At 45.2% G+C, this 26,508-nt stretch overlaps 1 protein-coding gene across 1 annotated transcript in view; it reads right to left on the bottom strand.

Moving 5' to 3' along the window:
* LOC144486900 (NACHT, LRR and PYD domains-containing protein 3) overlaps positions 1 to 16,949 on the bottom strand; it is a 47,761-nt gene extending 30,812 nt beyond the window's left edge. The window contains exons 1-7 of the mRNA XM_078204931.1: positions 16,899 to 16,949; positions 13,954 to 14,111; positions 12,371 to 12,465; positions 11,077 to 11,240; positions 6,325 to 6,496; positions 6,170 to 6,235; positions 5,068 to 5,166 (exon numbers count right to left, since the gene is read on the bottom strand). Of these exons, the coding sequence (XP_078061057.1) occupies positions 5,068 to 5,166; positions 6,170 to 6,235; positions 6,325 to 6,496; positions 11,077 to 11,240; positions 12,371 to 12,465; positions 13,954 to 14,111; positions 16,899 to 16,949 (805 nt within the window). The remainder of the gene's footprint in view (positions 1 to 5,067; positions 5,167 to 6,169; positions 6,236 to 6,324; positions 6,497 to 11,076; positions 11,241 to 12,370; positions 12,466 to 13,953; positions 14,112 to 16,898) is intronic.
* Between the last annotated feature and the right edge of the window lie 9,559 nt (positions 16,950 to 26,508).

Raw genomic sequence — 26,508 nt, forward strand, 5'->3', positions numbered from 1 at the left:
TTCAGAATGTTGTAAATATAGTAGGAATATAGTTGGGTGATGGTCTTGGGAACTTGCTGCCGTTTCCTGTCTCTTTGTGTAAAGAAGGGACCCAGTGACAGACCGAGGATCCAGCAGTAGGAAGGGTTGTAACACATGGTGTACAGGATCTCGTTCTCCTCCACGTGTTTGAAAACGGCTGCTGCCACCGTCTGATCTTCAAAAAACTTGTTGAAATATCCCTTCCGTTCATCACCAACAAATCCCAGGATTTCAGCCCAGACACTGATGTCAGCCTTTTCCAATAAATGTAATGCAGTGGGGCGGCTGGTCACTAACACTGAACATCCTGGGAGCAGCTTGTGCTGTATTAAACTGTACACAATGTCAGACACTTCACACCAGAATTCGGGATCTGTGCACATGTACTGAGGTTCTGTATTTCTCCGATTGTCAGCAAAATCAATCCTGTCCTTGAATTCATCCAAACCATCGAATATAAACAGCAATCCCTCTGGGTTCTTCCAGAGCTCTCCCAGAATATTCCCAAAGTAAGGATAGAAAAACAGTATCAGATTCCTCAGGTTTATTCTACAGTTAATAGTGTTCAAATCCCGGAATTTGAAACTGAAAACAAATTGAAAGTGTGGGTATATTTTCCCAGTGGCCCAGTCATAAACAATCTTTTGCACCATTGTTGTTTTTCCAATTCCCGGCACTCCGCTCACTGCTGCTGAATTCCCAGATTTGAATTTTCTCTGGGAAAAGCTGCTCTGAAACAGTTGATCAGTTCGGATTTTTTCCAGTTCTCTCCGGAGATCTTTCTCTCTCCATTCTTCATGGTCTCGGCCTCTTGCCAGCAGTTCATGTTCGACAAGTGTCCGATCTCGAACAGTAGAAATAACCGTGAGCTCAGCGTATCGACCAACCAGCTGGAAAATCTTAACCTTCTCCTTTATGAGGATAGTGTTCACTCTCAGTGTTTCAGTTTGTACCCGGAGTGTCTCCTTGTGTTTCTGTTGGAGATCTTCAATAAGAATGGAGAGAAAGTTAGTTCTATTGGCATTTTACAAACATCCCGGTAAAATTGACCAATCCATTAAATATTGCAGGCATTAGTTCAGTTCCAACATAGATTTTTGTACAACTGGCTTTCACAACTAATGGCCCATGGGCCAAATTCAGCCACTGAACTGTTTATTCAGCCTAATAAATATGGCTGGTCAGCTCAGCTCTGCAGAAGTCCATGGGCCCATGGGCCAAATTCAGCCACTGAACTGTTTGTATTCAGCCTAATAAATATGGCTGGACAGCTCAGCTCTGCAGAAGTCAAATCTGATCCAAACACCGGTCTCCCTTTCTGCCTCTGCAGATCTGCAGAGTTTCTCCGCAATTTTCTCTTTTTATGTCATTTGTCCTGCAACAGAATTAGACCACAAATAAAGAAAATATGTGGAGAAAGGAGGCTGTGATTGGACAAGCAGCAAAGTGTTGAAAACTCCACTTTTCTATTTCAATTTGAATCTTACAGAGCTCGTATCACGACAGCGAATAGCAGAGTTCAGGTCAGGGCAGAGAAAGGACGAGAATCCTGAGGAACAATTACCGCACATGAGTGGGGAGTTTGTGTGTGCAAATATACGTGTGAGTGAGTGCACAGAGAGAGAGAGAGATGGAGAAAGACAGAAGCGGAGTGTGTGCGAGAGAGTGTGTGTGAGATTATGTGAGAGTGACAGAGAAGGAGAACAACTGACAGAGAGCGTGTGGGAGGGAACATGAGAGTGAAAAATTCCCTGAGACTGTGGGTGTTAAACAGAATGCGATAATAACAGAGGAAAGGTTGAGGGATAAAGGTTGTGAGACTGTGTTAGGGAGAATGACAGAGGAAGCGATGAAGAGGGAGATAGTGTGCGTGAGGAAAGGCGAAAAGATAATATTGTGAGACTGAGTAGGTGAGAGTGAGAATGTCGATATAAGATAAAGAGAGAAAATGTGAGAGCAAAACAGAGTTATCGATGTGTGTTTGAGAAACACACAGCGTGTATGGAAGAGAGTGCGTGTGAGAGGAAGAATGAGGGTGTTGTGGGTGTACATAAGAAAGAGATTGTGAGAGTATGTGAGAAATATGTGAGAGGAAGACCATGCGAGAGATTATGTGACAGAGAATCTGTGTGTGACTGAGTGACGATGAGTCTGAGAATGTGTGTATGAGTGCGTGTGTGTGAGTCTCTGTGAGGGATAGAGTGTGAGAGTGTGTGCGCGAGTGACAGTGAGTATGAGAATGTGTATGTGAGAACATGTGTATAACTGTGTATGTGGGACAGCGTGTATGTGTGTGAGAGAGAGTGTATTGTGACAGAAATTGTGCAAGAGAGTTTGTGCGAGAGGGTCCATTGGAGAGGTTTTTTTAAATCATTTACTGGATCCAGATGTCACTGGCTAGGGTACATATATTGTCCGTCGCCGATTGCCTTTGCGATTGTGGCGATGAGCTGCCTTCTTGAAGTCAAGGAACCGAACAGCACGTCTTTCGGGCTATGGAAGAAAAACGGAGCACCCGGAGGAAAACCATGCAGGCGCAGGGAGAACGTGCAGACTCCACATAGACAGTAACCCAAACCAGGAAAAGAACCCGTGTCCCTCGCCTGTGAGGCAGCATAGGGGGAGCAGCTGGAAAATGCAAGGTTAAAACAGAAGTTTAGTGAAGCAAAACTTGAAATTGTCATGTGGCCTTAGAAGTTGAACAATATAATGATATGCAAGTGTCACGGGTGAGTCACTTTCATACACACTGTGAGAAGGACGATAATGAGATAGAGAGCTGTGATAGAGAGGAATGCAGCTAACAAGAATTTGGGGAGATAGTGCAGAAATATAGTAAATTCGAGGCAACTGTGAAGTGAAACATAGAACACAATCAAAAACTGTCTAACGACACAACGTGTCAGAAGGAGAGAGAGGCTGACATAGAGAGTGATAAATTGACGTCTCTATTCTCAGTTCAAATGGTATGATGTGCAGTTTTAAGAACCATGGGCTGGATGGAATCAGTGATAAATTGAATTATTGAATTTGCTACTGTCGCCTATGGTGGGTTGTTTTACACATTTGGGAACATAGAGCTGGATGAAGACAGCGACAGGGACGGAGATATGGTGTGCATTTGGTGAAACCATCAGGTCCACTTGCAACATCTGGGCATTTGGTGAAACCATCAGGTCCACTTGCAACATCTGGGCATCAGTGCGAGCTGATTGGAGGGTTAGCAGCTGGAAAGAACCTTGCACCACATGGCATGTTATTTGCTGATATTATTTTCCAAGTGGCTGAGATTTATTTTTTATATGCACTTTGCTTTATTCAGTGATGTTCAGAAAGTTTTAGCCAGTTCACATAACGGGTGGGGATATGAACACTTTGATGGGCGGGGTGGAGCAGTCTCAGCTGACCGTATCCATGGACACGGCTGCGCTTGTTTAGACGGGAGAGTTAACTCATGTGGCTTATCACCAATGGAGCTGTAGGCCTCAGAGTCGGAACATCTGCTCTGGAGAATAATAGTTATGAGACTCAAGTAGACATTTGATGGGTTGAATAGCGAGCCACTTTTGTTGGTTTAAGCACATTTGGTTTTCAGCACTTGGAAATGGATCAAATTTGCAGTTAAACTTTTTATGTATATAGTTTTTATCTCACAGTGATCCCAAGGGAACCATGTAAAAGCCATTGTATTGGCAGTACATTTTTCTTTCTTTTTCTCCTTCCCCCTCTCTCAATGCTTTCTTCTCTGATATCAGGCTACTTGCTGAGCTGGATACTCCGGTCAGATCAATTAAATGCAGATTATTATGGATGTGTTCAAGGTAATTAGCTCGAATGTAAACCTGATATAAACCTCTTAAGGGAAAAATTCTCTCTCAGCTGAAACATCAAAGCTGCAAAATTGCATTTTTAAAAGAAACACATTTGTCAGATAAAGAACATAGTAGCTGGGCAGATCTTGGGAAAACCAGGTCTTCTTTTCCTCTCACCCATCAGGGGGAATAAGGGGTTTAACAATCTTATTTCACAGACTGGTGAAGTTTTGTGTCCACTCACAACATACGGACAATGAAGGCAAATTCGTATTGCATGATGGAACAGGAGAAGGCACGGAACTTTCATTCATGTGCCCCAAATGAGAATAACCCACAATTCATGAAAATATTCTTCAACCTTATCTCAGCTAAAAGTACAGGATTGTTCTTATTGGGTGAGATTCGAATTGTGTTCTGTCCCAAATGGGAGACTGGCTCTCAGCATCATCAAACCCCTGCTCCAATATAAGCAAATCACTGAGCAATCGTGTTACTGAATCTGGGCTGCTGGACATATGGAAGCTTCTGCACCCGAGTAACAGAGACTTTGTATTTTATTCCAAAACTCACTGCTGTCACTCTCGCATTGACTATTTATTTACAATTGAGTCAGAGTCTCATAGAATCATTGACAGTGACATTCTCACTATAACTCTCTCTGATCATAAGTCCATAGACTTGTGACCTGGGTCAAAAATCTACTGCAAAGAGATGGCGTTTGAATGCATCTTTCTTAAATGATGATGAGAAAATAATTACAACGTTGTCTATAACTTAATACTGTCTCTGACCCGATGAAACAGCGTAAGGGAACATTTAAGGGGCCGCATCATATCATTTACTTGTTCCAAAAAGGAAGAAGAATAAATTAAAGTGATCAAATGCAAAAAGGTAATTCATAATTTAGAACAGCAACACAATAAGCAGCACTCATTAGCTTTGATGGTCACCCTCACAAAGGCACGCCGAGCTCTCGATACTTGACTTTCAGAACACGTTGAAGGGTGTTTATGAGTTGCAAAACAGAGACATTACGAGCATCTTAACAAGGCGAGCCTTGATAGTGGGGAAGGAAGCCACCAGGTCCATCGAGTCTGGACCGACTCTGCACCAGAACATCCCACCCAAGCACTTTCCCGTAACTCCACATATTTACCCCCACTAATCCCCCTAAATGGATTAGTTAACTGAGGATTTGAACTATTTAAAGAATAAACTTGAAAAAACAAACTTGACAACGGTTCAGTGAAGTTCAGGCATTCGAAGTATTTCTGGACGATGGTGGAAAATACACAGAACAAGAAAATGAGGTTCTGGTAATTTAGAGTTGCTGAAGTGAAAAAATATAAAGCACAACGGACGAAAGATGATTGGGAAAAACAGGAATGCAGTGTGAAGGTTGTGATGCGATCAGCCATGGACTTGTTCATAAGAACATAAGAACATATGAAATAGGAGCAGGAGTAGGCCATCTAGCCCCTCGAGCCTGCCCCGCCATTCAATAAGATCATGGCTGATCTGAAGTGGATCAGTTCCACTTACCCGCCTGATCCCTATAATCCCTAATTCCCTTACCGATCAGGAATCCATCTATCCGTGATTTAAACATATTCAACGAGGTAGCCTCCACCACTTCAGTGGGCAGAGAATTCCAGAGATTCACCACCCTCTGAGAGAAGAAGTTCTTCCTCAACTCTGTCCTAAACTGACTCCCCTTTATGTTGAGGCTGTGCCCTCTCGTTCTAGTTTCCTTTCTAAGTGGAAAGAATCTCTCCATCTCTACCCTATCCAGCCCCTTCATTATCTTATAGGTCTCTATAAGATCCCCCCTCAGCCTTCTAAATTCCAACGAATACAAACCCAATCTGCTCAGTCTCTCCTCACAATCAACACCCCTCATTTCTGGTATCAACCTGGTGAACCTTCTCTGCACTCCCTCCAAGGCCAATATACCATTCCGCAAATAAGGGGACCAATACTGCACACAGTATTCCAGCTGCGGCCTCACCAATGCCCTGTACAGATGCAGCAAGACATCTCTGCTTTTATATTCTATTCCCCTTGCGATATAGGCCAACATCCCATTTGCCTTCTTGATCAATGGTGGAGCAGTTTAGAGGGACCGAGGGGTCAACATTTGCTCCTAATGTGTATGGTCGTATGAATTGCAAACTTGAACCTGTGCAGAACAGATGAGGATGGACGACAAATTCAAACAATATTTAACCCTGATTCCGAGACTTCGATTTTCTGATTCCCAAATTCTGACAACTAATTATTCAGACTCTTAGAAGTGAAATAATTAGTTTGCAATCTTCACTGTCATCACTTACCTTTTAGGTTACTGGGTACTTCCGATAAATCTTGTGGGATGTTCATGTAAACAAATGCATCAGGACCTGATTAAAGGAATTACAGTCATGAAATCAGCTATGTGCAAGATCAGAACAATCTGCAATGGTTAATTCACTGCGCGATTTTACTGTACCAAGTGTCGGTAATTCTCTCAGTATTTTCTCCAACTTTGGTAACCCACGGTGCATTTCCACAAAGGATTCCCACATCACCCTGAGAGCCCGAGGGCCTTTCTCTATCACCAGATTTAGGAGCAGTTTGGAACAGTCTGCGAGGTTCCCACTGTCTGCGATTTCCTTTACTTTCTGTAAAGAAAAATAAGGAGCGTATTGGAAAACAGAGTGAAAGGTAAGCACTGGGAATGAGAAGGAAAGGATCTGTTCAGGGATTTCCCAGGTGTTTTGAGGACAGGAGGCAGTCCCTGGACTGGGTCCTGATCCCTTCTCAACACTGAATAAAGATCACATTTTGATTTCGTCCTTAATTTAAACGACATATAAATAAACCAAAGAGTTAATTGAAAATAATTTTCAAAGAGAGTGAGAAATCCCAGAGAACCAGCAATAATTTCAATGGGATTAATTTCATCTGAACTTCCGTGCCCAACATGACATCAGATTGCTGATAGACTATAGGATCCACTTTTTTATGATGTTGTGGCAGTGTATCATGTAAATGGTAAACACCGCTGCCATGTGTGTCGATAGTGGAGGGTGTGAATGCTGATGTTGGTGAGATGGGGTGTCAATCAGGTGGCTGTTTTGTCCGGGATGCTGTCGAGCGTCTTGAAAGTTGTTGGAACTGCGCACATCCAGGCAACTGGAGACGATTCCATCACACTCTGACTGTGCCTTTTAGACGATGAAGAGGTCTTGGGGAGTGAGGAAGTGAGTCACACTCCACAGAATCTGACCTGCTCTCATCACCAGTATGTTGTGCCTGGTACAATTCAGTTTCAGGTCAGCTGCACCCCCCCAGCATCGTGATAGTGGGGGATTCAATGATTGTAATGAAATTCAATCGCCAAGGAGGGAGGGGTGGAATCTCTTTTGATGGCATTTGTAATTGCCTGGCATTTTTGTAGCGCGAACGTTACTTGGCATATCGCAGCCCAGGTCTGACTGGTGTCCAGGTTTTCTTGCATATGTGCTCTAATTGCTTCAGCATCTGTGGAGTTGCAAATTGTGCTGAAAACAGTGCAATCGTCAGCAAACACCCCACATCTGAGATTAAGTTAGAAGTACGATCACTGATACGTCTTTCTCCTGCCAGAATATTGCCACGGCCCAAAGCATTTACAGTTTACATTTACTTTGGTTATTTCATGATATCATTTGGAGTGAACTGAATTAGCTCAGGACTGACATCTGTGATGACAGGGACCTCAATAGACAGTCACAATAGATCATCTACTGGCTCCTAAAACAGAAAAGGCTCGAAAATCTCAGCAGGTCCGACAGCATCTGTGGGGAGAGAATAGAGCCAAAGTTTCGTGCCCAGATAATCCTTCGTCAGAGCTCTGATGAAGGGTCATCCAGACTCGAAACGTTGGCTCTATTCTCTCCTCACAGGTGCTGTCAGAACTGCTGAGATTTTCCGGGGTTTTCTCTTTTTGTTTCACATTGCAGCATCCGCACTATTTTGCTTTAATTCTTTCTTTCACCTCCTGCGTTCTTCTGGCTAATAATATTTGCCAATGTTTCAGCTTTATCTTTTGTACTGGAATGTTCAGACATACTGAAACATATTTAATTTAGGACGTGGATATTTGGGGCGCCTAATACTCCAGATGGTTAGTTAATAATTCACACCAGCCATGGTCGAATCCGGCAGGGATGCAGAGCTTTGGATCCGATTCATTAGTTTTCGGGTCACTTCCCTCATGCTTGTTCTGCTGTTTGCTATAAAAGCATTCCCGCCTTGAACCTTCACCAGTTTGACACCTGTTGTTGAGGTACCCCCGGGCGCTATCAATGGCATCCCCTCCTGCACTGTTCATTCACTCGGACTGATACACTGGCAATAGCAGAGCAGATGATATGCTGGGCCGTGAAGGTCGAATACAATTCTGCTGCTCCTACTGATTGATCACACTGTCTAATGGCTGCGCAGTTTTGACTCAACTGATCTGTACAAAACCTATCACATTTAACTCGTTGGTAAATCCACACAACACCTGAAGGTAAGTCAGGACTTTGCCTCCTAATGGAAAGTTTGTTGGTCACTCCGACAACTTTGACCATGTGCATCTGGAACAGACAGCCTGATCAGGAGGAGGTCAAATAAGTTAAACCTTTTGTTGATTCACTCACCGCCTGCCGCAGACCCAGTGCAGCAGCTATGCCCTTTAGGACGTTGCTCGCTCGTTCAATGGTGGCGCTACTGAGCATGACTTGTTGATGGATATTTCAGTCCCCACCCAGAGTATATTTCCTGCCCTTGCCATCCTCAGTGCTTCCTCCAAACAGTGTGTCACATGGAGGAGCAGTTGTTCATCAGATAGTGGGCATTGTAGGCTGAAACCAGCAGGCAATTTCATTGCCACGCTTCCAACCGGATTAATGAGACTTCAGGGAGTTCAGACTCAATGTTGAGGAAATCCAGGGCAATCCGCTCCCCACTGGATGTCTTGTGGGTCTTTCCTGTCAGCGGGACAGGTCATACCCAACAATGATGATGGTTTATTTGGGACATTGTCTGCAAGTATGATGTTAAGAGGTTCATTGTTTCAGGGAACTGGTTGACTAGTCAGTGGGATAGCTTTCCCAATCTTAGCACTGGCCCCACATGATGAAATTTGTAGGGTCGACAGGGTTGGGAATGTAATTGTAATTTCCGGGTGAATCATTCGGTTTCAATACTTTTAGACTTTGCAGCCATTTAATAAAACTGAGTTGCCTGTTAGACTCTTCAAGACGTAATCACACTGTTTTAGAGCTGGGGTCACACGTAGTCCAAACAAGGACAGCAGATCTCAGTCTACAAACGACATTATTGATTGGGATGGGTTTTTACATCAATGGATAATGTTTTCATGGTCAGCATTACCGAAACTAGATTTCAATTCAAGATGTATTAGTTGATTTTCATTTCCAAAATCTTCCATACTGGTGATTTGAAAGCATGTGCCCACAGTATTAGTTCTGTTAAGGGAGTGTTAGTGATTTGCTGCAGTGCATCTTTTACCAGGTGCACATGCTGACATTGTGACGTGGGAGGAAATATTTTTAAGAACAAATTCCATGCAAATCAAGTGCGTAGCTTCATTCTCGATGGTGTCGAGCTGCTTAGATAACGTTGGACACAATAATCCATGATTGTGGAGTGTATTCCGTCACGTTGCCCATTTTTGTCTTGTGGATTATTCGCAGACTTTGGGAATTCAGGAAGTGAGCCTTGCAGCAAAATTCCCAGCCTCTGACCCGTCTAGTTAAGGTTGTGTTCAATTGTAACCCTCATGGTTGTTGAAGTGGGTTTCCGCAATGGTAATGTGACTTAGTGTCAAACAGGGATGGAGTTGTGTGGCAGGAATATCACTGACCATTTACTAGACTGGATATTGTTCGGTTCCTGATATCTGAGGAGTTACAGATTAAGTTGTACATTTTAACATCAACACTAAAACACCTCCACTTCTGACCAATTGATAGCAGATAGGTCATGAAACAGCTGGATATATTTTCAGAGAACACAGGACGTTGAGGAACTCAAGTATCAGGGCCATGGGTCTGCTATGATTGACCTCAAACAATCACAACTATCATTGTGCTAGGTATGACTGCAGCCATTGCAGAGATTTAGCGCAGTTCCCATTCATTTATTTCGCCTCAGCATTCCATGACAGAGTTCAATCAAATAATGTTGTGATGTCAGAGGCAGACACTCGTGTTGGTCCATGAATGGGCCAAGGGTTTAATGAGATCAGGAGGCAAGTGATACTGGCAGTACCTAAAAGGAACTTCAATTATCATGTTATTAAATGCTTGAAGTGTATTTATTCATGTTACAAAGAGGCTTGCATTAACCTTGCAATGTAGTGACCGAGGAAATCCCGTCGTTGTCACGCTCCAGCGCCTGTTCAGGTCCATTGAGGGAGAATTTCGCATGGTCAATGCACCTAACCATCACGTCTTTCAGACTGTCGGAGGAAAGCTGAACACCCGACGGAAATGCACACAAAAACTCGGCAGCACGGTTCCAAAGTAGTTAGCAGTGCTGCCTCATAGCGCCAGGGACCTGGGTTCAATTCCCGACTTGGGTCACTGTGTGGAATCTGCACAGTCTCCCCGTGTCTGCGTGGGTTTCTTCCGGGTGCTCTGGTTAGGTGCATTGGCCATGCTAAATTCACCCTCAGTGTTCCCGAAAAGGCGCTGGAGTATGGCAACTCGGGGATATTCACAGTCACATCTTTTCAGTGTTAATACAAGCTTACTTTTCACAATAATGAATAAACTTTAAAACGTGCAGAACATGCAGACACCACGTAGAAAATGACTCAAACCAGGAATCGAACCCGGGTTCCCAGCGCTATGAGGCAGTAATGCTAACCACTGTGCCACTTTGCCGTCCCAAACTTGCAAAGTATCTGCAACTTTAAGTCACTGGCAATGACTCATTTTATCTCTGCCACTTAGTGGAAGGAGGCTTGTGGGGTGCAAATTTTCCATATGGATTTGTCCTGTTTTGGGCAAATGGGATAGACATTTTCACATGTTGTTGGGTAGATGCCAGCATTGTAGCTGTACTGGAACAGTTGTCTTTTTAGGAGAGCAGCAAGAGAGACCATAGCTTCTTATTGTTCAGCAAATTATTCTTCCTCTCATTTAATCAGGTCTGCGAAGTGAAAATGGGCAAAATCACTAAACCCACTATATCCTGGACTTACATGACTTTCTTTCACACCATTATGATCGCACGCTGCAAACATCAGACAGAGTCTCGCCACTCCTTCAATCGCCTGTTCTAGTCTGTCCCGGTAGAATTTGGTCAACAGCAACAGTTGGTCATCTTTACAGTTTGTCAAGAACTCAGTGATTTTAGAGTTTGGATCTGTGAACAGAAATTGGAAAAAAATGAAACACAATGAGTTCCTATCTGGACTGTTTTAATTTCCCGTAAACTTAAAACAACCCACTTAAATGTCATGTGAGCCATGTTATCGACTACCTTTCAGAAAACATTCATGATATTTATCTCATTTGTGAATAAAACCCATGTATCCAGCTGACCTCCAAATCACTTCATACCCCTGGTTAGTAAGAAGCAATTCACATCAACTTTCCAATATCAATTACCTTTTTTGCAGGAAATGTTTTTGCGTTTCGAAGCATTTTTCAATTTCATTCCTGAAAGGTTTTGCCTTTATTTTAACTGCAATCGCCATAGCCGGGATTGGTCTATTCAGGAGCTTGTCTCGCTTGTAACATAACTTCTATCCCTACATGCTCTTGTCCTCTGGACATAAAATCCAACATTAAATTGTCTGTTTTACTTTATGCTCCCTTTTCACGATATCTTAACAATCTATATTCAGGAATTCCCAAGGTTCTGTAGAGCTTCCAAGTTTCTAGGTTTTCCACATTTGGAAAGGGCCCTGTTCTATCCCTTATTGAAAGTGAAGGACCTGATATTGGCCTGCATTTTAATCTATTTGCCACAAACGTGTCAATTCACTTAATTTACTGATATTTCATTGCATATTGCCAGCTATATTGACGGCAATGTTTCAATAACTTTGTGTCATAATCAGTTTTATATATCCATTTTTTTATTCCATCATCTAGGCTGTCAATAAATTTGGTTAGTAATTGTGAGCCTAACACAGATGCTTCTGGAACACAGCAAGTTGCATCCTGACAGTCAGCCTAAATCACAATTTACCTCATCTCTATCCCTTGCTTTTCCACCAATTTCACAATGAGGTCACAAATTTGCCTTCAATTGCATGACAGAAATTTTAAGAAACTCTGTCCAAATTCCTTCTGGATGTCCATGTAAGCAATGCCTATCGACATGCACTAGACATTGCTTTCAGCACAACTTCATGATATCAGTTTTACTGGTTTATAATTTGCTGCCGCTATGTTCTTCTCTGCTCCTTGTGTGAAGTGCAGGTTCATGAATGAGGTCTGGATTCATTAACAGGACGGTGAAAACTTGGGAGTATTTTCTGAACCTACCATTGTCCAAAGTCAATCTTTTTGAAGATATTGGATATACTCCGCTGTTGAAACCTTCAGCCATTTTTGTGACAGGTGTTTTCGATTCTGGTGCTCTGAAATAGACAAATCCAGAGCAGGGTTAAATGGAAACTGTGAAGTGAAAATGCCTTGTTTGTATCTTTACGCAGCAATGTGATTTCCAAAATTTATATGGGGACAATCTTTTAGTATTTACAATCTCACAAACACCATGTAGATATGGTAGATCTGACGGTGACCCCACAACCTTGGTACTGCCTCTTCAAAAAATCATCTTGATTTCATTTGCCCTTGAAAATCCCTGGCCCATGTCCAGCCTCCTTTTCTCCAAAACACATGACGATAACTTTACCTGATAAATGTAGACACACCTTTCTTGGAGCTTGTTTGAATACATCTAACTAGGTTAACACCTACCCCACAATACTGAAACAGCTCGTATCAAAGTCAAACATTACATTCTAGCAGAAATAAAATGGTCAGTGAAGTATCTTCAGCCGACTCTACGTCTCTGAAGCCTTTGGCACAGTTTGTCACATGATCATCTCTTCACTGCCTTCCAGCTGGGTGGAAATTGTCCCTGTCTGTTTGTTTATCCAGTAAATCGCACAGCACATATCACTGGCATTGGTTTATCTTCCCAATCCCATTCTCTGGACTCCCACTGGGTGGGCTATCTGTTTATCATAAATGTATTGCTTGCCAGCAAATAAAAAACAGTGTTACACATGCAAGATGATCTTACAAACTGCCCTGAAACTTGTTTCTTGTATCCTAACTTGCACCACGTCTCATTAACCCTAGATCCTTGTACACCATCTGGATCGAGCTTCTCAAATATACCCACTGACTCAAACTTCCCAGCCAGATATTATAGCCCAGCCTTAGATGTTGGCAATATTTCCGCACTCCTGAAAGTTTGGCCAGTCCTTATTTGGATTTTTCTATACATGGGCCCCTTGCCTTCAGCTGCCAAGAGACTACGCTCTGGAGTACTCATCCCAAACATCTTCCAGCCTGTGGAACTCTTTCTTTAATTGAGATACTCATGAAGAGCTATGGATATGAACAAACTGCTTTAGCATTGGGAGATATAGTGGCAGAGTGGCGAGCACTACTGTCTCACATCTCCAAGGACCTGCCTTCGATTCCCAGCTTGGTCACTGTCTGTCTGGAGTTTGCACATTCTCCCCGTATCATTGTGGGTTTCCTCAGGCTGCTCCGGTTTCCTCCCACAGTCCAAAGATGTGCGGCTTAGGTTGATTAGTCATGCACGATTTTCCCTTAGTGTGGCGGGATGTGTTAGTTAGAGTGATTAATGGGGTAACTGAGTGGGGTTGTGGGGATAAGTCCGATGCGCGATTGTTGTCGGTGCAAACTCGATGGGCGGAATGGCCTTGTTCTGCACTGTCGGGTTTCTATTATTTCTGTGAGGTTTCTGGGTGTCCTTCCTTCTACTTCTTTTGTATTTTGGGATACGGCATCAAGTAGGCAGACTACCAGGGGAAAATTGAAACGTCAAAACACAATCTCTGTAAAGAGGTTCAATGTCTATCCCAAACCTTGCAATGCCCTCCAGGTAAGGAATTTCTCGCTCATGCCGGTGAACATGGCATGCTCCCCTTCCAGGGAAACCAGCAGTAAACCTGGCCACAGAAGATGAGTAAATTGTCTGAAGGACAACCCCATCGAATCTTGACTTCCTGGAGCCAATAACAGCCTACAAGGCCAAAGCAGGAACGGGAGGGGCTTATCTCCTGTTACCGCACATCCTCCCCATCTTCACATCCACCACTCCCCCCTTCGCTTCATCTACTGCGGGTGCACTGAGATCGGAAACGGGGGGCAGAACTGCAAAAATTAACAAATTAACATGCTTTTCAGAAAACCAGAAAATGTGTGTAGTCAAGGTGAACTTCCCTTAAGGTTATTCCATGGAATCCTGAATGCCTCAAAATAAGCAAGAATTCTGAATGTGTGTGAACAGAAGCAACTGACAGCTCTAAGTGATTGCTCCTTGCAACATCCCTCCAACATAAGTCCACATGGTGAGGAGGATTCCGATAATTTGAACCCTCAAACTGGGATTGTGTCTTTCTGAATGACAACGTTGGGGGGTGGGGGGGGGGCGGTTGGGAGGAGTGAGAGCGAGGGAAAGGAGTGGACTCCATGGCAACATCCTCCCCAGGTTAAACACTGACTCCATTCTGCCTGGGTTCCACACTGTCTGAATACAGTGACTCCACTCCTCGCCGGGTTACACACGTTTTAATCGCACTAAGTCCATCCTCTCGGTTACACAGTGACTGATCCCACTGACTCTATCCTCCTCGGGTTGGACATTGTCTCATCTCAATGACTACATCTTGCCTAGTTAACAAACGTTCTGATATTATTGGCTCCATTTACCGAGGGTCACATAATGTCTGATCTCACTGACTCCATCCTCCCTGGGTTACACACTGTCTGATCTCACTGACTCCATCCTCCCCGGGTTACACACTGTCTGATCTCACTGACTCCATCCTCCCCGGGTTACACACTGCCTGATCTCACTGACTCCATCCTCCCCAGGTTACACACTGTCTGATCTCACTGACTCCATCCTCCCCGGGTTACGCACTGTCTGATCTCACTGAATCCATCCTCCCCGGGTTACGCACTGTCTGATCTCACTGACTCCATCCTCCCCAGGTTACACACTGTCTGATCTCACTGACTCCATCCTCCCCGGGTTACGCACTGTCTGATCTCACTGAATCCATCCTCCCCGGGTTACACACTGTCTGATCTCACTGAATCCATCCTCCCCGGGTTACACACTGTCTGATCTCACTGACTCCATCCTCCCCGGGTTACACACTGTCTGATCACACTGACTCCATCCTCCCCGGGTTACACACTGTCTGATCTCACTGACTCCATCCTCCCCGGGTTACGCACTGTCTGATCTCACTGACTCCATCCTCCCCGGGTTACGCACTGTCTGATCTCACTGACTCCATCCTCCCCGGGTTACACACTGTCTGATCTCACTGACTCCATCCTCCCCGGGTTACACACTGTCTGATCTCACTGACTCCATCCTCCCCGGGTTACACACTGTCTGATCTCACTGACTCCATCCTCCCCGGTTTACACACTGTCTGATCTCACTGACACTGGCTATCTAGATAAGTCTTAAACGTTCCCAGTGTGTCCGCCTCCACCACCTTGCCTGGCAGCGCATTCCAGGCCCCTACCACCCTCTGTGTAAAATACGTCCTTCTGATATCCGTGTTAAATCCACCCCGCCCCATCCCCCCCCTCACCTTGAACCTATGACCCCTCGTGAACGTCACCACCGACCTGGGAAAAAGCTTCCCACCGTTCACCCTATCTATGCCTTTCATCATTTTATACACCTCTATTAGGTCTCCCCTCATCGTCTGTCTTTCCAGTGAGAACAACCCCAGTTTACCCAATCTCTCCTCATAACTAAGCTGCTCCATACCAGGCAACATCCTGGTAAACCTCCTCTGCACTCTCTCTAAAGCCTCCACGCCCTTCTGGTAGTGTGGCGACCAGAACTGGATGCAGTATTCCAAATGTGGCCGAACCAACGTTCTATACATCTGCAACATCAGACCCCAACTTTTATACTCTATGCCCCATCCTATAAAGGCAAGCATGCCATATGCCTTCTTCACCACCTTCCCCACCTGTGACGTCACCTTCAAGGATCTGTGGACTTGCACACCCAGGTCCCTCTGCGTATCTACACCCTTTATGGTTCTGCCATTTATCCTATAGCTTCCCCCTACATTATTTCTACCAAAATGCATCACTTCGCATTCATCTGGATTGAACTCCATCTGCCATTTCTTTGTCCATATTGCCAGCCTATCTATATCCTTCTGTAGCCTCTGACAATGTTCCTCACTATCTGCAAGTCCAGCCAATTTCGTGTCGTCCGCAAACTTGCTGATCACCCCAGTTACACCTTCTTCCAGATCGTTTATATAAATCGCAAACTGCAGAGGTCCCAATACAGAGCCCTGCGGAACACCACTAGTCACAGGCCTCCAGCCGGAAAAAGACCCTTCCACTACCACCCTCTGTCTTCTTTGACCAAGCCAGTTCTCCACCCATCTAGCCACCTCCCCCTTTATCCCATGAGATCCAACCTTTTGCACCAACCTACCATGAGGGACTTTGTCAAACGCTTTACTAAAGTCCATATAGACGACATCCACGGCCCTTCCCTCGTCAACCATTCTAATCACTTCTTCAGAAAACTCCACCAGGTTAGTGAGGCATGACCTCCCTCTCACAAAGCCATGCTGACTATCGTTAATGAGTTCATTCCTTTCTAAATGCACATACATCCTATCTCTAAGACTCCTCTCCAACAACTTCCCTACCACGGACATCAAGCTCACCGGCCTATAATTACCTGGGTTATCCTTCCTTCCCTTCTTAAATAACGGGACCGCATTAGCTATCCTCCAATCCTCTGGGACCTCACCTGTGTCCAGCGACGCGACAAAGATTTATGTCCGAGGCCCAGCGATTTCATCTCTTGTCTCCCTGAGCAGCCTTGGATAGATTCCATCAGGCCCTGGGGATTTGTCAGTCTTTATATTCTCATTGCGTCTTGGAAGTGCAGCAGAGAGGGAGAGATTCGCGAGAGGAGTGCTGCGGGTAAGCGCTGTTATTTTTTAACTTACTTTTTCGCGGGTTTTTTCTTTAAAAATATCTAAACCCGGAAGTGGTCGCGCAGGGAGGTCTGGGAGAGAGAGATTTTTTTTTTAAAAAAGTTACTCACCTCAGTGAATCGGCCTCATTGCGTCTTGGAAGTGCAGCAGAGAGGGAGAGATTCGCGAGAGGAGTGCTGCGGGTAAGCGCTGTTATTTTTTAACTTACTTTTTCGCGGGTTTTTTCTTTAAAAATATCTAAACCCGGAAGTGGTCGCGCAGGGAGGTCTGGGAGAGAGAGATTTTTTTTTAAAAAAAGTTACTCACCTCAGTGAATCGGCCTCATTGCGTCTTGGAAGTGCAGCAGAGAGGGAGAGATTCGCGAGAGGAGTGCTGCGGGTAAGCGCTGTTATTTTTTAACTTACTTTTTCGCGGGTTTTTTCTTTAAAAATATCTAAACCCGGAAGTGGTCGCGCAGGGAGGTCTGGGAGAGAGAGATTTTTTTTTAAAAAAAGTTACTCACCTCAGTGAATCGGCCTCATTGCGTCTTGGAAGTGCAGCAGAGAGGGAGAGATTCGCGAGAGGAGTGCTGCGGGTAAGCGCTGTTATTTTTTAACTTACTTTTTCGCGGGTTTTTTCTTTAAAAATATCTAAACCCGGAAGTGGTCGCGCAGGGAGGTCTGGGAGAGAGAGATTTTTTTTTAAAAAAAGTTACTCACCTCAGTGAATCGGCCTCATTGCGTCTTGGAAGTGCAGCAGAGAGGGAGAGATTCGCGAGAGGAGTGCTGCGGGTAAGCGCTGTTATTTTTTAACTTACTTTTTCGCGGGTTTTTTCTTTAAAAATATCTAAACCCGGAAGTGGTCGCGCAGGGAGGTCTGGGAGAGAGAGATTTTTTTTTTAAAAAAGTTACTCACCTCAGTGAATCGGCCTCATTGCGTCTTGGAAGTGCAGCAGAGAGGGAGAGATTCGCGAGAGGAGTGCTGCGGGTAAGCGCTGTTATTTTTTAACTTACTTTTTCGCGGGTTTTTTCTTTAAAAATATCTAAACCCGGAAGTGGTCGCGCAGGGAGGTCTGGGAGAGAGAGATTTTTTTTTAAAAAAAGTTACTCACCTCAGTGAATCGGCCTCATTGCGTCTTGGAAGTGCAGCAGAGAGGGAGAGATTCGCGAGAGGAGTGCTGCGGGTAAGCGCTGTTATTTTTTAACTTACTTTTTCGCGGGTTTTTTCTTTAAAAATATCTAAACCCGGAAGTGGTCGCGCAGGGAGGTCTGGGAGAGAGAGATTTTTTTTTCCCCAATAAATTGGAACAGAGAGGAATCCCGATACTCTACACTTGTAGAGTATCCCACCCTCCCTCCTCCTCTAACCTAAAAAAAAAGACCCAGTGAGAGCAGGGCTTTGGAGAAAACAGGAGGAGGAAAGGTAAGTTTAAAATTTTCATTCACTTTTTTTTCCCTGTGTGTTTAAAGGGGCAATTATGAGTGTGAGGCCCGTATGTTGTTCCCAATGTAGGATGTGGGAGGTCCTGGAGGCTCCTAGCCTCCCGGACGACCATATCTGTGCTGGGTGTGTTGAGCTGCGGTTCCTAAGGGACCATGTTAGGGAACTGGAATTGCAGCTCGAGGACCTTCGCCGGGTTAGGGATAGTGAGGAGGTCATTGACAGGAGCTATCGGCAGGTGGTCACACCGGGACCACGGGAGGAGGGTAACTGGGTAACAGTGAGGAAGGAGAAAGCTCGGTTGATGGTGAGCACCCCGGTGGATGTGCCCCTTAATAATAAGTACTCCTGTCTGAGTACTACTGGGGTGGACAGCCCACCTGGGGGAAGCAGCGGTGGCAGTGTCTCTGGAGCTGAGCCTGGCCCAGTAGTGCAAAAGGGTAAGGAAAGGAGGGTAGTGCTAATTGGGGACTCTACGGTGAGGGGGTCAGATAGGCGTTTTTGCGGACACAGACGGAACTCTCGGATGGTGGTTTGCCTCCCTGGTGCAGGGGTCCGGGATGTCTCTGGTCGAGTCCCAGAAATCCTGAAAGGGGAGGGAGAGGAGCCGAAGGTCGTGATGCATATAGGTACTGCTGACATAGGTAGGAAGAGGGAAGGGGTCATGAAAAGAGAATATAGGGAGTTAGGTTGACAGCTGAGAAAGAGGAATGCAAAGGTAGTAATCTCGGGATTGCTGCCTGTGCCGCGGGAGAGTGAGAACAGGAATCGGTGGAGAATGAATGCGTGGCTGAGGGACTGGAGCAAGGGACAAGGATTTGGGTACTTGGATCATTGGGACCTCTTTAGGGGCAGGTGTGACCTGTTTAAAAAAGACGGGTGGCACTTGAATCCCAGGGGGACCAATATCCTGGCGGGAAGGTTGGCTAAGGCTACTGGAGAGACTTTAAACTAGAAAGGTTGGGGGGAGGGAATCGAAATGAGGGGACTGAGAGCGAGGAGGTTAGCTCGCAAATAGATAAGGAATGTAAACAGGGTAAGAGGGAGGTTAGACGAGTGATGGAGAAGGGAAGTGCTCAGGCTGAAGGTCTGAGATGTGTCTATTTTAATGCCAGGAGTGTAGTGAATAAAGTGGATGAGCTTAGAGCGTGGATTGCTGCTTCGAATTGTGATGTGGTGGCCATTACGGAGACTTGGATGTCTCAGGGACAGGACTGGGTGCTTCAGGTGCCGGGTTTTAGATGTTTCAGGAAGGACAGGGAGGGAGGCAAGAGAGTGGGGGAGTGGCACTGTTGATCAGGGATAGTGTCACGGCTGTAGAGAAGGTGGACGCCGTGGAGGGATTGACTACGGAGTCTCTGTGGGTGGAGGTTAGGAACAGGAAGGGGTCGGTAACGTTGCTGGGTGTTTTCTATAGGCCGCCCAATAGTAACAGAGATGTTGAGGAGCAGATGGGGAAACAGATCCTGGAGAGATGTAGGAATAACAGAGTTGTCGTGATGGGAGATTTTAATTTCCCAAACATAGATTGGAATATCCCTAGGGCTAGGGGTTTGGATGGAGAGGAGTTTGTTAGGTGTGTCCAGGAGAGTTTCCTGACACAGTATGTGGATAAGCCTACTAGAGGAGAGGCTGTACTTGATCTGGTGCTGGCTAATGAACCTGGACAGGTGGAGGATCTCTCGGTGGGTGAGCATCTTGGGGATAGCGATCATAATTCTATCTCCTTCACGATAGCATTGGAAAGAGATAGGATCAGGCAGGCTCGGAAAGTGTTTCTCTGGAGTAAAGGGAAATACAGTGTCATCAGGGAGGAAATTAGACGGGTAAATTGGAAGGAGGCATTCTTGGGGAAAAGTACCGAAGGAAAGTGGAGGATTTTCAAGGAATGTTTGTCTGGAGCTCTGCATGACAACGTTCCGATGAGACAGGGGGGTGTTGGTAGGGTACGGGAACCGTGGTGCACGAAGGTTGTGATGAACCTGGTGAATAAGAAAAGAGAGGCGTACAGAAGGTTCAGAGAGCTAGGAGGTGTTAAGGATTTAGAGGAGTATACGGGATGTAGGAAGGAGCTTAAGAAGGAAATTAGGAGAGCGAGAAGGGGTCATGAGAAGGCCTTGGCGGGTAAGATTAAGGAGAATCCCAAGGCTTTCTACAAATATGTCAAGAGTAAAAGGATGAGATGTGAAGGCATAGGACCCTTAAAAGGTGAAGGGGGAAAAGTTTGTGCGGAACCGTTAGAAATGGCGGAGCTGCTTAATGAATACTTTACCTCGGTATTCACGGTGGAAAGGGATCTGGGTGGTTGTACTGCTGGTTTGCGGTGGACAGAAAGGATCGAGCATGTGGACATAAAGAAAGAGGATGTGTTGGAACTATTGAATGGCATCAAGGTTGGTAAGTCGCCGGGACCGGATGGGATGTACCCTAGGTTACTGTGGGAGGCGAGGGAGGAGATTGCGGAGCCTTTGGCGATGATCTTTGCATCGTCGATGGAGACGGGAGAGGTTCCGGAGGATTGGAGGATTGCAGATGTGGTCCCTATATTCAAGAAAGGGAACAGGGACAGCCCGGGAAATTACCGACCGGTGAGTCTAACCTCAGTGGTTGGTAAGTTGAAGGAGAGGATCCTGAGAGACAGGATTTATGATCATCTAGAGAAGTTTAGTATGATCAAAAGTAGTCAGCACGGCTTTGTCAAGGGCAGGTCGTGCCTTACGAGCCTGGTTGAGTTCTTTGAAAATGTGACCAAACACATTGACGAAGGAAGAGCGGTGGATATGGTCTATATGGACTTCAGCAAGGCGTTCGATAAGGTCCCCCATGCAAGACTTCTTGAGAAAGTGAGAGGGCATGGGATCCAAGGGGCTGTTGCCTTGTGGATCCAGAACTGGCTTGCCTGCAGAAGGCAGAGAGTGGCTGTGGAGGGGTCTTTCTCTGCATGGAGGTCAGTGACCAGTGGAGTGCCCCAGGGATCTGTTCTGGGACCCTTGCTGTTTGTCATTTTCATAAATGACCTGGATGAGGAAGTGGAGGGATGGGTTGGTAAGTTTGCTGGCGACACCAAGGTAGGTGGTGTTGTGGATAGTTTGGAGGGATGTCAGAAGTTGCAGCGAGACATAGATAGAATGCAAGACTGGGCGGAGAAGTGGCAGATGGACTTCAACCCGGATAAGTGTGTGGTGATCCATTTTGGCAGATCCAATGGGATGAAGCAGCAGTATAATATGAAGGGTACCATTCTTAGCAGTGTAGAGGATCAGAAGGACCTTGGGGTCCGGGTCCATAGGACTCTTAAATCGGCCTCGCAGGTGGAGGATGCGGTCAAGAAGGCGTACGGCGTACTGGCCTTCATTAATCGAGGGATTGAGTTTAGGAGTCGGGAGATAATGCTGCAGCTTTATAGGACCCTGGTTCGACCCCACTTGGAGTACTGCACGCAGTTCTGGTCACCTCATTACAGGAAAGATGTTGAAGCCATTGAAAGGGTGCAGAGGAGATTTACAAGGATGTTGCCTGGATTGGGGGGCATGCCTTATGAGGATAGGTTGAGGGAGCTTGGTCTCTTCTCCCTGGAGAGACGAAGGATGAGAGGTGACCTGATAGAGGTTTACAAGATGTTGAGAGGTCTGGATAGGGTAGACTCTCAGAGGCTATTTCCAAGGGCTGAAATGGTTGCTACGAGAGGACACAGGTTTAAGGTGCTGGGGGGTAGGTACAGAGGAGATGTCAGGGGTAAGTTTTTCACTCAGAGCGTGGTGGGTGAGTGGAATCGGCTGACGTCGGTGGTGGTGGAGGCAAACTCGTTGGGGTCTTTTAAGAGACTTCTGGATGAGTACATGGGATTTAACGGGATTGAGGGCTATAGATAGGCCTAGAGGTGGGGATGTGATCGGCGCAACTTGTGGGCCGAAGGGCCTGTTTGTGCTGTGGCTTTCTATGTTCTATGTTCTAAAACACCTAACACTCCCTCCCTTGTAATGGAGATTTTCTCTAACGGTTCAACATTCCCCTCCGAGACACTCCCAGTCAACACATCCCTCTCCTTTGTGAATACCGACGCAAAGTATTCATTTAGGATCTCCCCTACTTCTTTGGGCTCTCAGCATAATTCCCCACTTTTCTCCCTGAGAGGTCCGATTTTTTTCCCTGTCAACGCTTTTGTTCCTAACATATGAATAAAATGCCTTGGGATTCTCCTTAATCCTGTCTGCCAAGGACATTTCGTGTCCCCTTTTTGCCCTTCTAATTCCTCGTTTGAGTTCTTTCCTACTTTCTTTGTATTCCTCCAGAGCTCCCTCCGTTTTTAGCTGCCTGGACCTATCGTACGCTTCTCTTTTCTTTTTGACCAGTCCCTCAATTTCCCTGGTTATCCACGGTTCTCGAATCCTACCCTTCCTTTCCTTCTTAAGACTGATACATTCCATTCATTGTATACACAGAGTGGGATAGAACAGGAGTCGGCCCTCGCACATGCAGTACCACTCAGTTAGATCAGTATTCTACGCTATTTGCACAGATGGGTATTGAAATCCAACATATAATCAGCTAAAGAATCTCTTGGAAATTGTCAGTTACCAAACTGAAGCAAGTCCGATTTCCCACCAACCAAAAGGGAAACATCCAAATTATTACAAGTAATCATATATCTCATTACCTAAGTCTCTCTATTACATTTCATATACCGCCCAACTAATATTATCACCACCGATGTAAACTCGACAAAAGGAACCGGCAATAGTGAAGCAATTAAATGCTCCCCGCTGTTTTTCTGTTTGATTATACATCACCGTTGTAAAAAAAAACAAGCTGCGCTATTTCCTTATTCGACCGGTTATAACAATGGTGCTTCATTCTAAATTGCATTTTTTGTTGTTTTTGTCATTCATTACTTTGTTTCTTTTCAATCCATTCGACGTCTCATTTCTTTTGTATCATTATTGGGCGATGTGGCATCTTCGAGGCCAGGAAATCATCATATTGATGGAATGTCAGAGAGGGAACTGAACATTCAGACCCTGGAAATCAATGTTATCATGGTTGTTCCATGTCTCACCTCCATTTTCGAGGCATTGCTAAAGAAAATCGTGAATGCAAAAATATCGACATCAGCCTTGAAAGTCTAATTGTATCAGCTTGCACAGAGCTCTTTGGGCCGCTAACTACAGATTTCTGCAACTCTTTTTCCAAAGAAACTTAGTCCGGTATAATCCAGCTCTAATTTAACATGAAATCAGCATGGCCTTCATTCGCTATCACATGAAATAGTTTATCCCCGACATGGTTACATGATAACTTGATCAGTTCTTAATCAGCTGAAATCTATTCAAAGACAAAACAGTTTATATGCTCTATGCCATTGAAGTTCAAGAGTGAATCGGCTGCAACAAGTCTGACCTTGCTTTTCGGGTTTAACGGGCATAGTTTTAAACTGGGAATGAAGCTTGTGGCAAGATAATCAACAAAAGGGAAATGGCTACTTAAAAACTTTCTCACCAATCTACCAGTTTCCGATCTATCTCTCCATGATATTATTTGCAGTAGTGACGAACACTCAGTCCTTGTGGAAATCGGAAATCGCCTATAAGTTTACAATAGCCTGTATCGTCATTTGAGGCACTATCAGTGTACTAAGTGGGATATGTTTTGAACAGATCAATACTCTCAAGATTGGGCATCTCTGACGTATTGTTGTCCATCATCACAAACATAATTTTGTCAACGAACGAACTGTAACCTCAAAGCCCTTCACGGCCCCACTTTCATCTTGTCACTGAGCCAGGGGATCAATCCCGGAATAACAAAGTGTTTAGGAGAGCATGCGAGGAGTAGCACCAGGTCTACGTCAAAGTGAGGTGTCAACATTGTGAAGCAACAAGATGTTGAGTCACATGACCCAAACCTATACCGGCATCACCCTGAGGTTTCTCACATCACAGAAGCCAGTCTTCAGGAAACTTAATTCGCTGCATGTAATACATATTTTCTGAAGTGGCTGAACATATTAGATACCCCAAAATATATGTGCTCTAACAAAAATGCACCATTATGTCTGTTATTATAGTCAACAGCTTCCATGGAGTACTTGGGCGGTTGACTTTGTGTTTCGTCATTGGGGGAGATCAGTGCGCAATTCCCAGGGATAGTGGTCAATTGGAGGGTGAGATAACAATGGAGGCAGTGGCGGTGGTTAGTAAGGATCTCGTGGTCAGGTGGTAAGCCATGGGGTGGTCAGTGGGGGAAGATAGTGGAAGCCAGGTTTTCAGAGATCACTGGTGGATGTTGTACAGTGAAAGTCAGTAAGGGATGTAGCTGGAGGGAATTCTCAGAAGATAGGTGGGTAGATCAGGGTAGAGCCATAGAAAAGATGCAACCCATATTGACCATGCAAGTCTGAGGACACGCAGGCATCCTTTCCAATCCTGCAATTAAGACGCAGATCCGCGTAGCCAACTCGGATAGCGAATTCCAGACATCCACGACCCTGAATCAAACAGATTATCCACATGTCCCCTCTAAACACTCGGACACTTATCATGAATCTATGTCCCATGGTTCCAGGATTCTCCACAAAGAGAATCAATTTTATCCTCCATAATCGTAGAATCCTACAGTGCAGAAAGAGGCCATTCGGCCCATCGAGTGTGCACCAACCACAATCCCACCCAGGCCCTATCCCCATATATTTACCCACTTATCCCTCTAACCTATGCACCCCGGGACACTAAGGGGCAATTTAGAATGGCCAATCAACCTAGCCCGCACATCCTTGGACTGTGGGAGGAAACCGGAGCACCCGGACGAAACCCACGTAGACACGGGGAGAATGTGCAGACTCCACACAGACAGTGACCCGAGCCGGGATTCGAACCCAGGTCCCTAGAGCTGTGAAGCAGCAGTGCTAACCACTGTGCTACCGTGCCGCCCTATCGCTATATAATCTATCTCTTCCCCTCATCATTTTGTACACCTTTGTTCCAAGGAAAGTAACCACAATCGGTTTAATCTCTCCTCATAGCAACAGTTTTCTCGCCCTGGCAACATTCCTGTAAACCTCCTCTACATTCATTCCAGAGCAATTCCGTTCTTACTGTAATATGGTGACAAGAACTGCACGCTATATTTCAGTTGTGGCCTCAGCAGTATTTTGTCCAATTCCAACATTACATCTTGACTTTTACATTCTGTACCTCTGACAATAAAGGAGAACATTCCCTATGCCTTCTTTACAACCTTGTCGACTTGAACTGCTGCATTTAGGCTCAGCGTACTTGTACACATATTCCCATATATTGGGTAATCTCCAAAACTGCTTTGCCTCCCTAATTGCATGACTTCACACTTCTTCGTGTTAAAATCCATCTGCCACTTTACCGCCTACTCCACCAACCCATCTATATAATTTGGAAATTATAGCTCCCCTCTACACTATTCACTGCTCGGCCAATCTTTTTGCCATCTGCAAATTTCCAAATCGTGCCGCCACTTTCATGTCCACATCATTAACATGTAACACAAACAGTAAGGGGTCGCAAAAGCGAGCATTGTTGAACTTTTTATCCAGTTTGGCACATTACGCTGTACACCATGTGTTTTAACACTTTTCACCGATCTGCCATATGGGACCTTGTCAAACGCCTGGCTAAGTTCCGTGTACACAACATACACAGCACTACCTTCATCATCCCTTCTTGTCATGTCCTCAAAGAATTCAATGAAATTCGTGAGGCAAGATCTTCCTTTGACAAATGCACGTTGACCATCCCTGACAAGTCCGTGCCTTTCTACATGACAATTAATCCGCTCACTCAGGATCACTTCTAATAATTTGACCACCACCAATTTAAGGCTAACTGGCCTATAATTGTTCGCATTTCCCGCGACACCCTTTTTAAACAATTGAACTAATTCAATTGTATAAAAAAGGAATGGGGCGGCACGGTAGCACAGTGGTTAGCACTGCTGCTTCACAGCCCCAGGGACCTGGGTTCGATTCCCAGC

This window comes from Mustelus asterias, unplaced genomic scaffold, assembly GCF_964213995.1.
Source record: "Mustelus asterias unplaced genomic scaffold, sMusAst1.hap1.1 HAP1_SCAFFOLD_509, whole genome shotgun sequence".
In the NCBI taxonomy this organism is placed as follows: domain Eukaryota; kingdom Metazoa; phylum Chordata; class Chondrichthyes; order Carcharhiniformes; family Triakidae; genus Mustelus; species Mustelus asterias.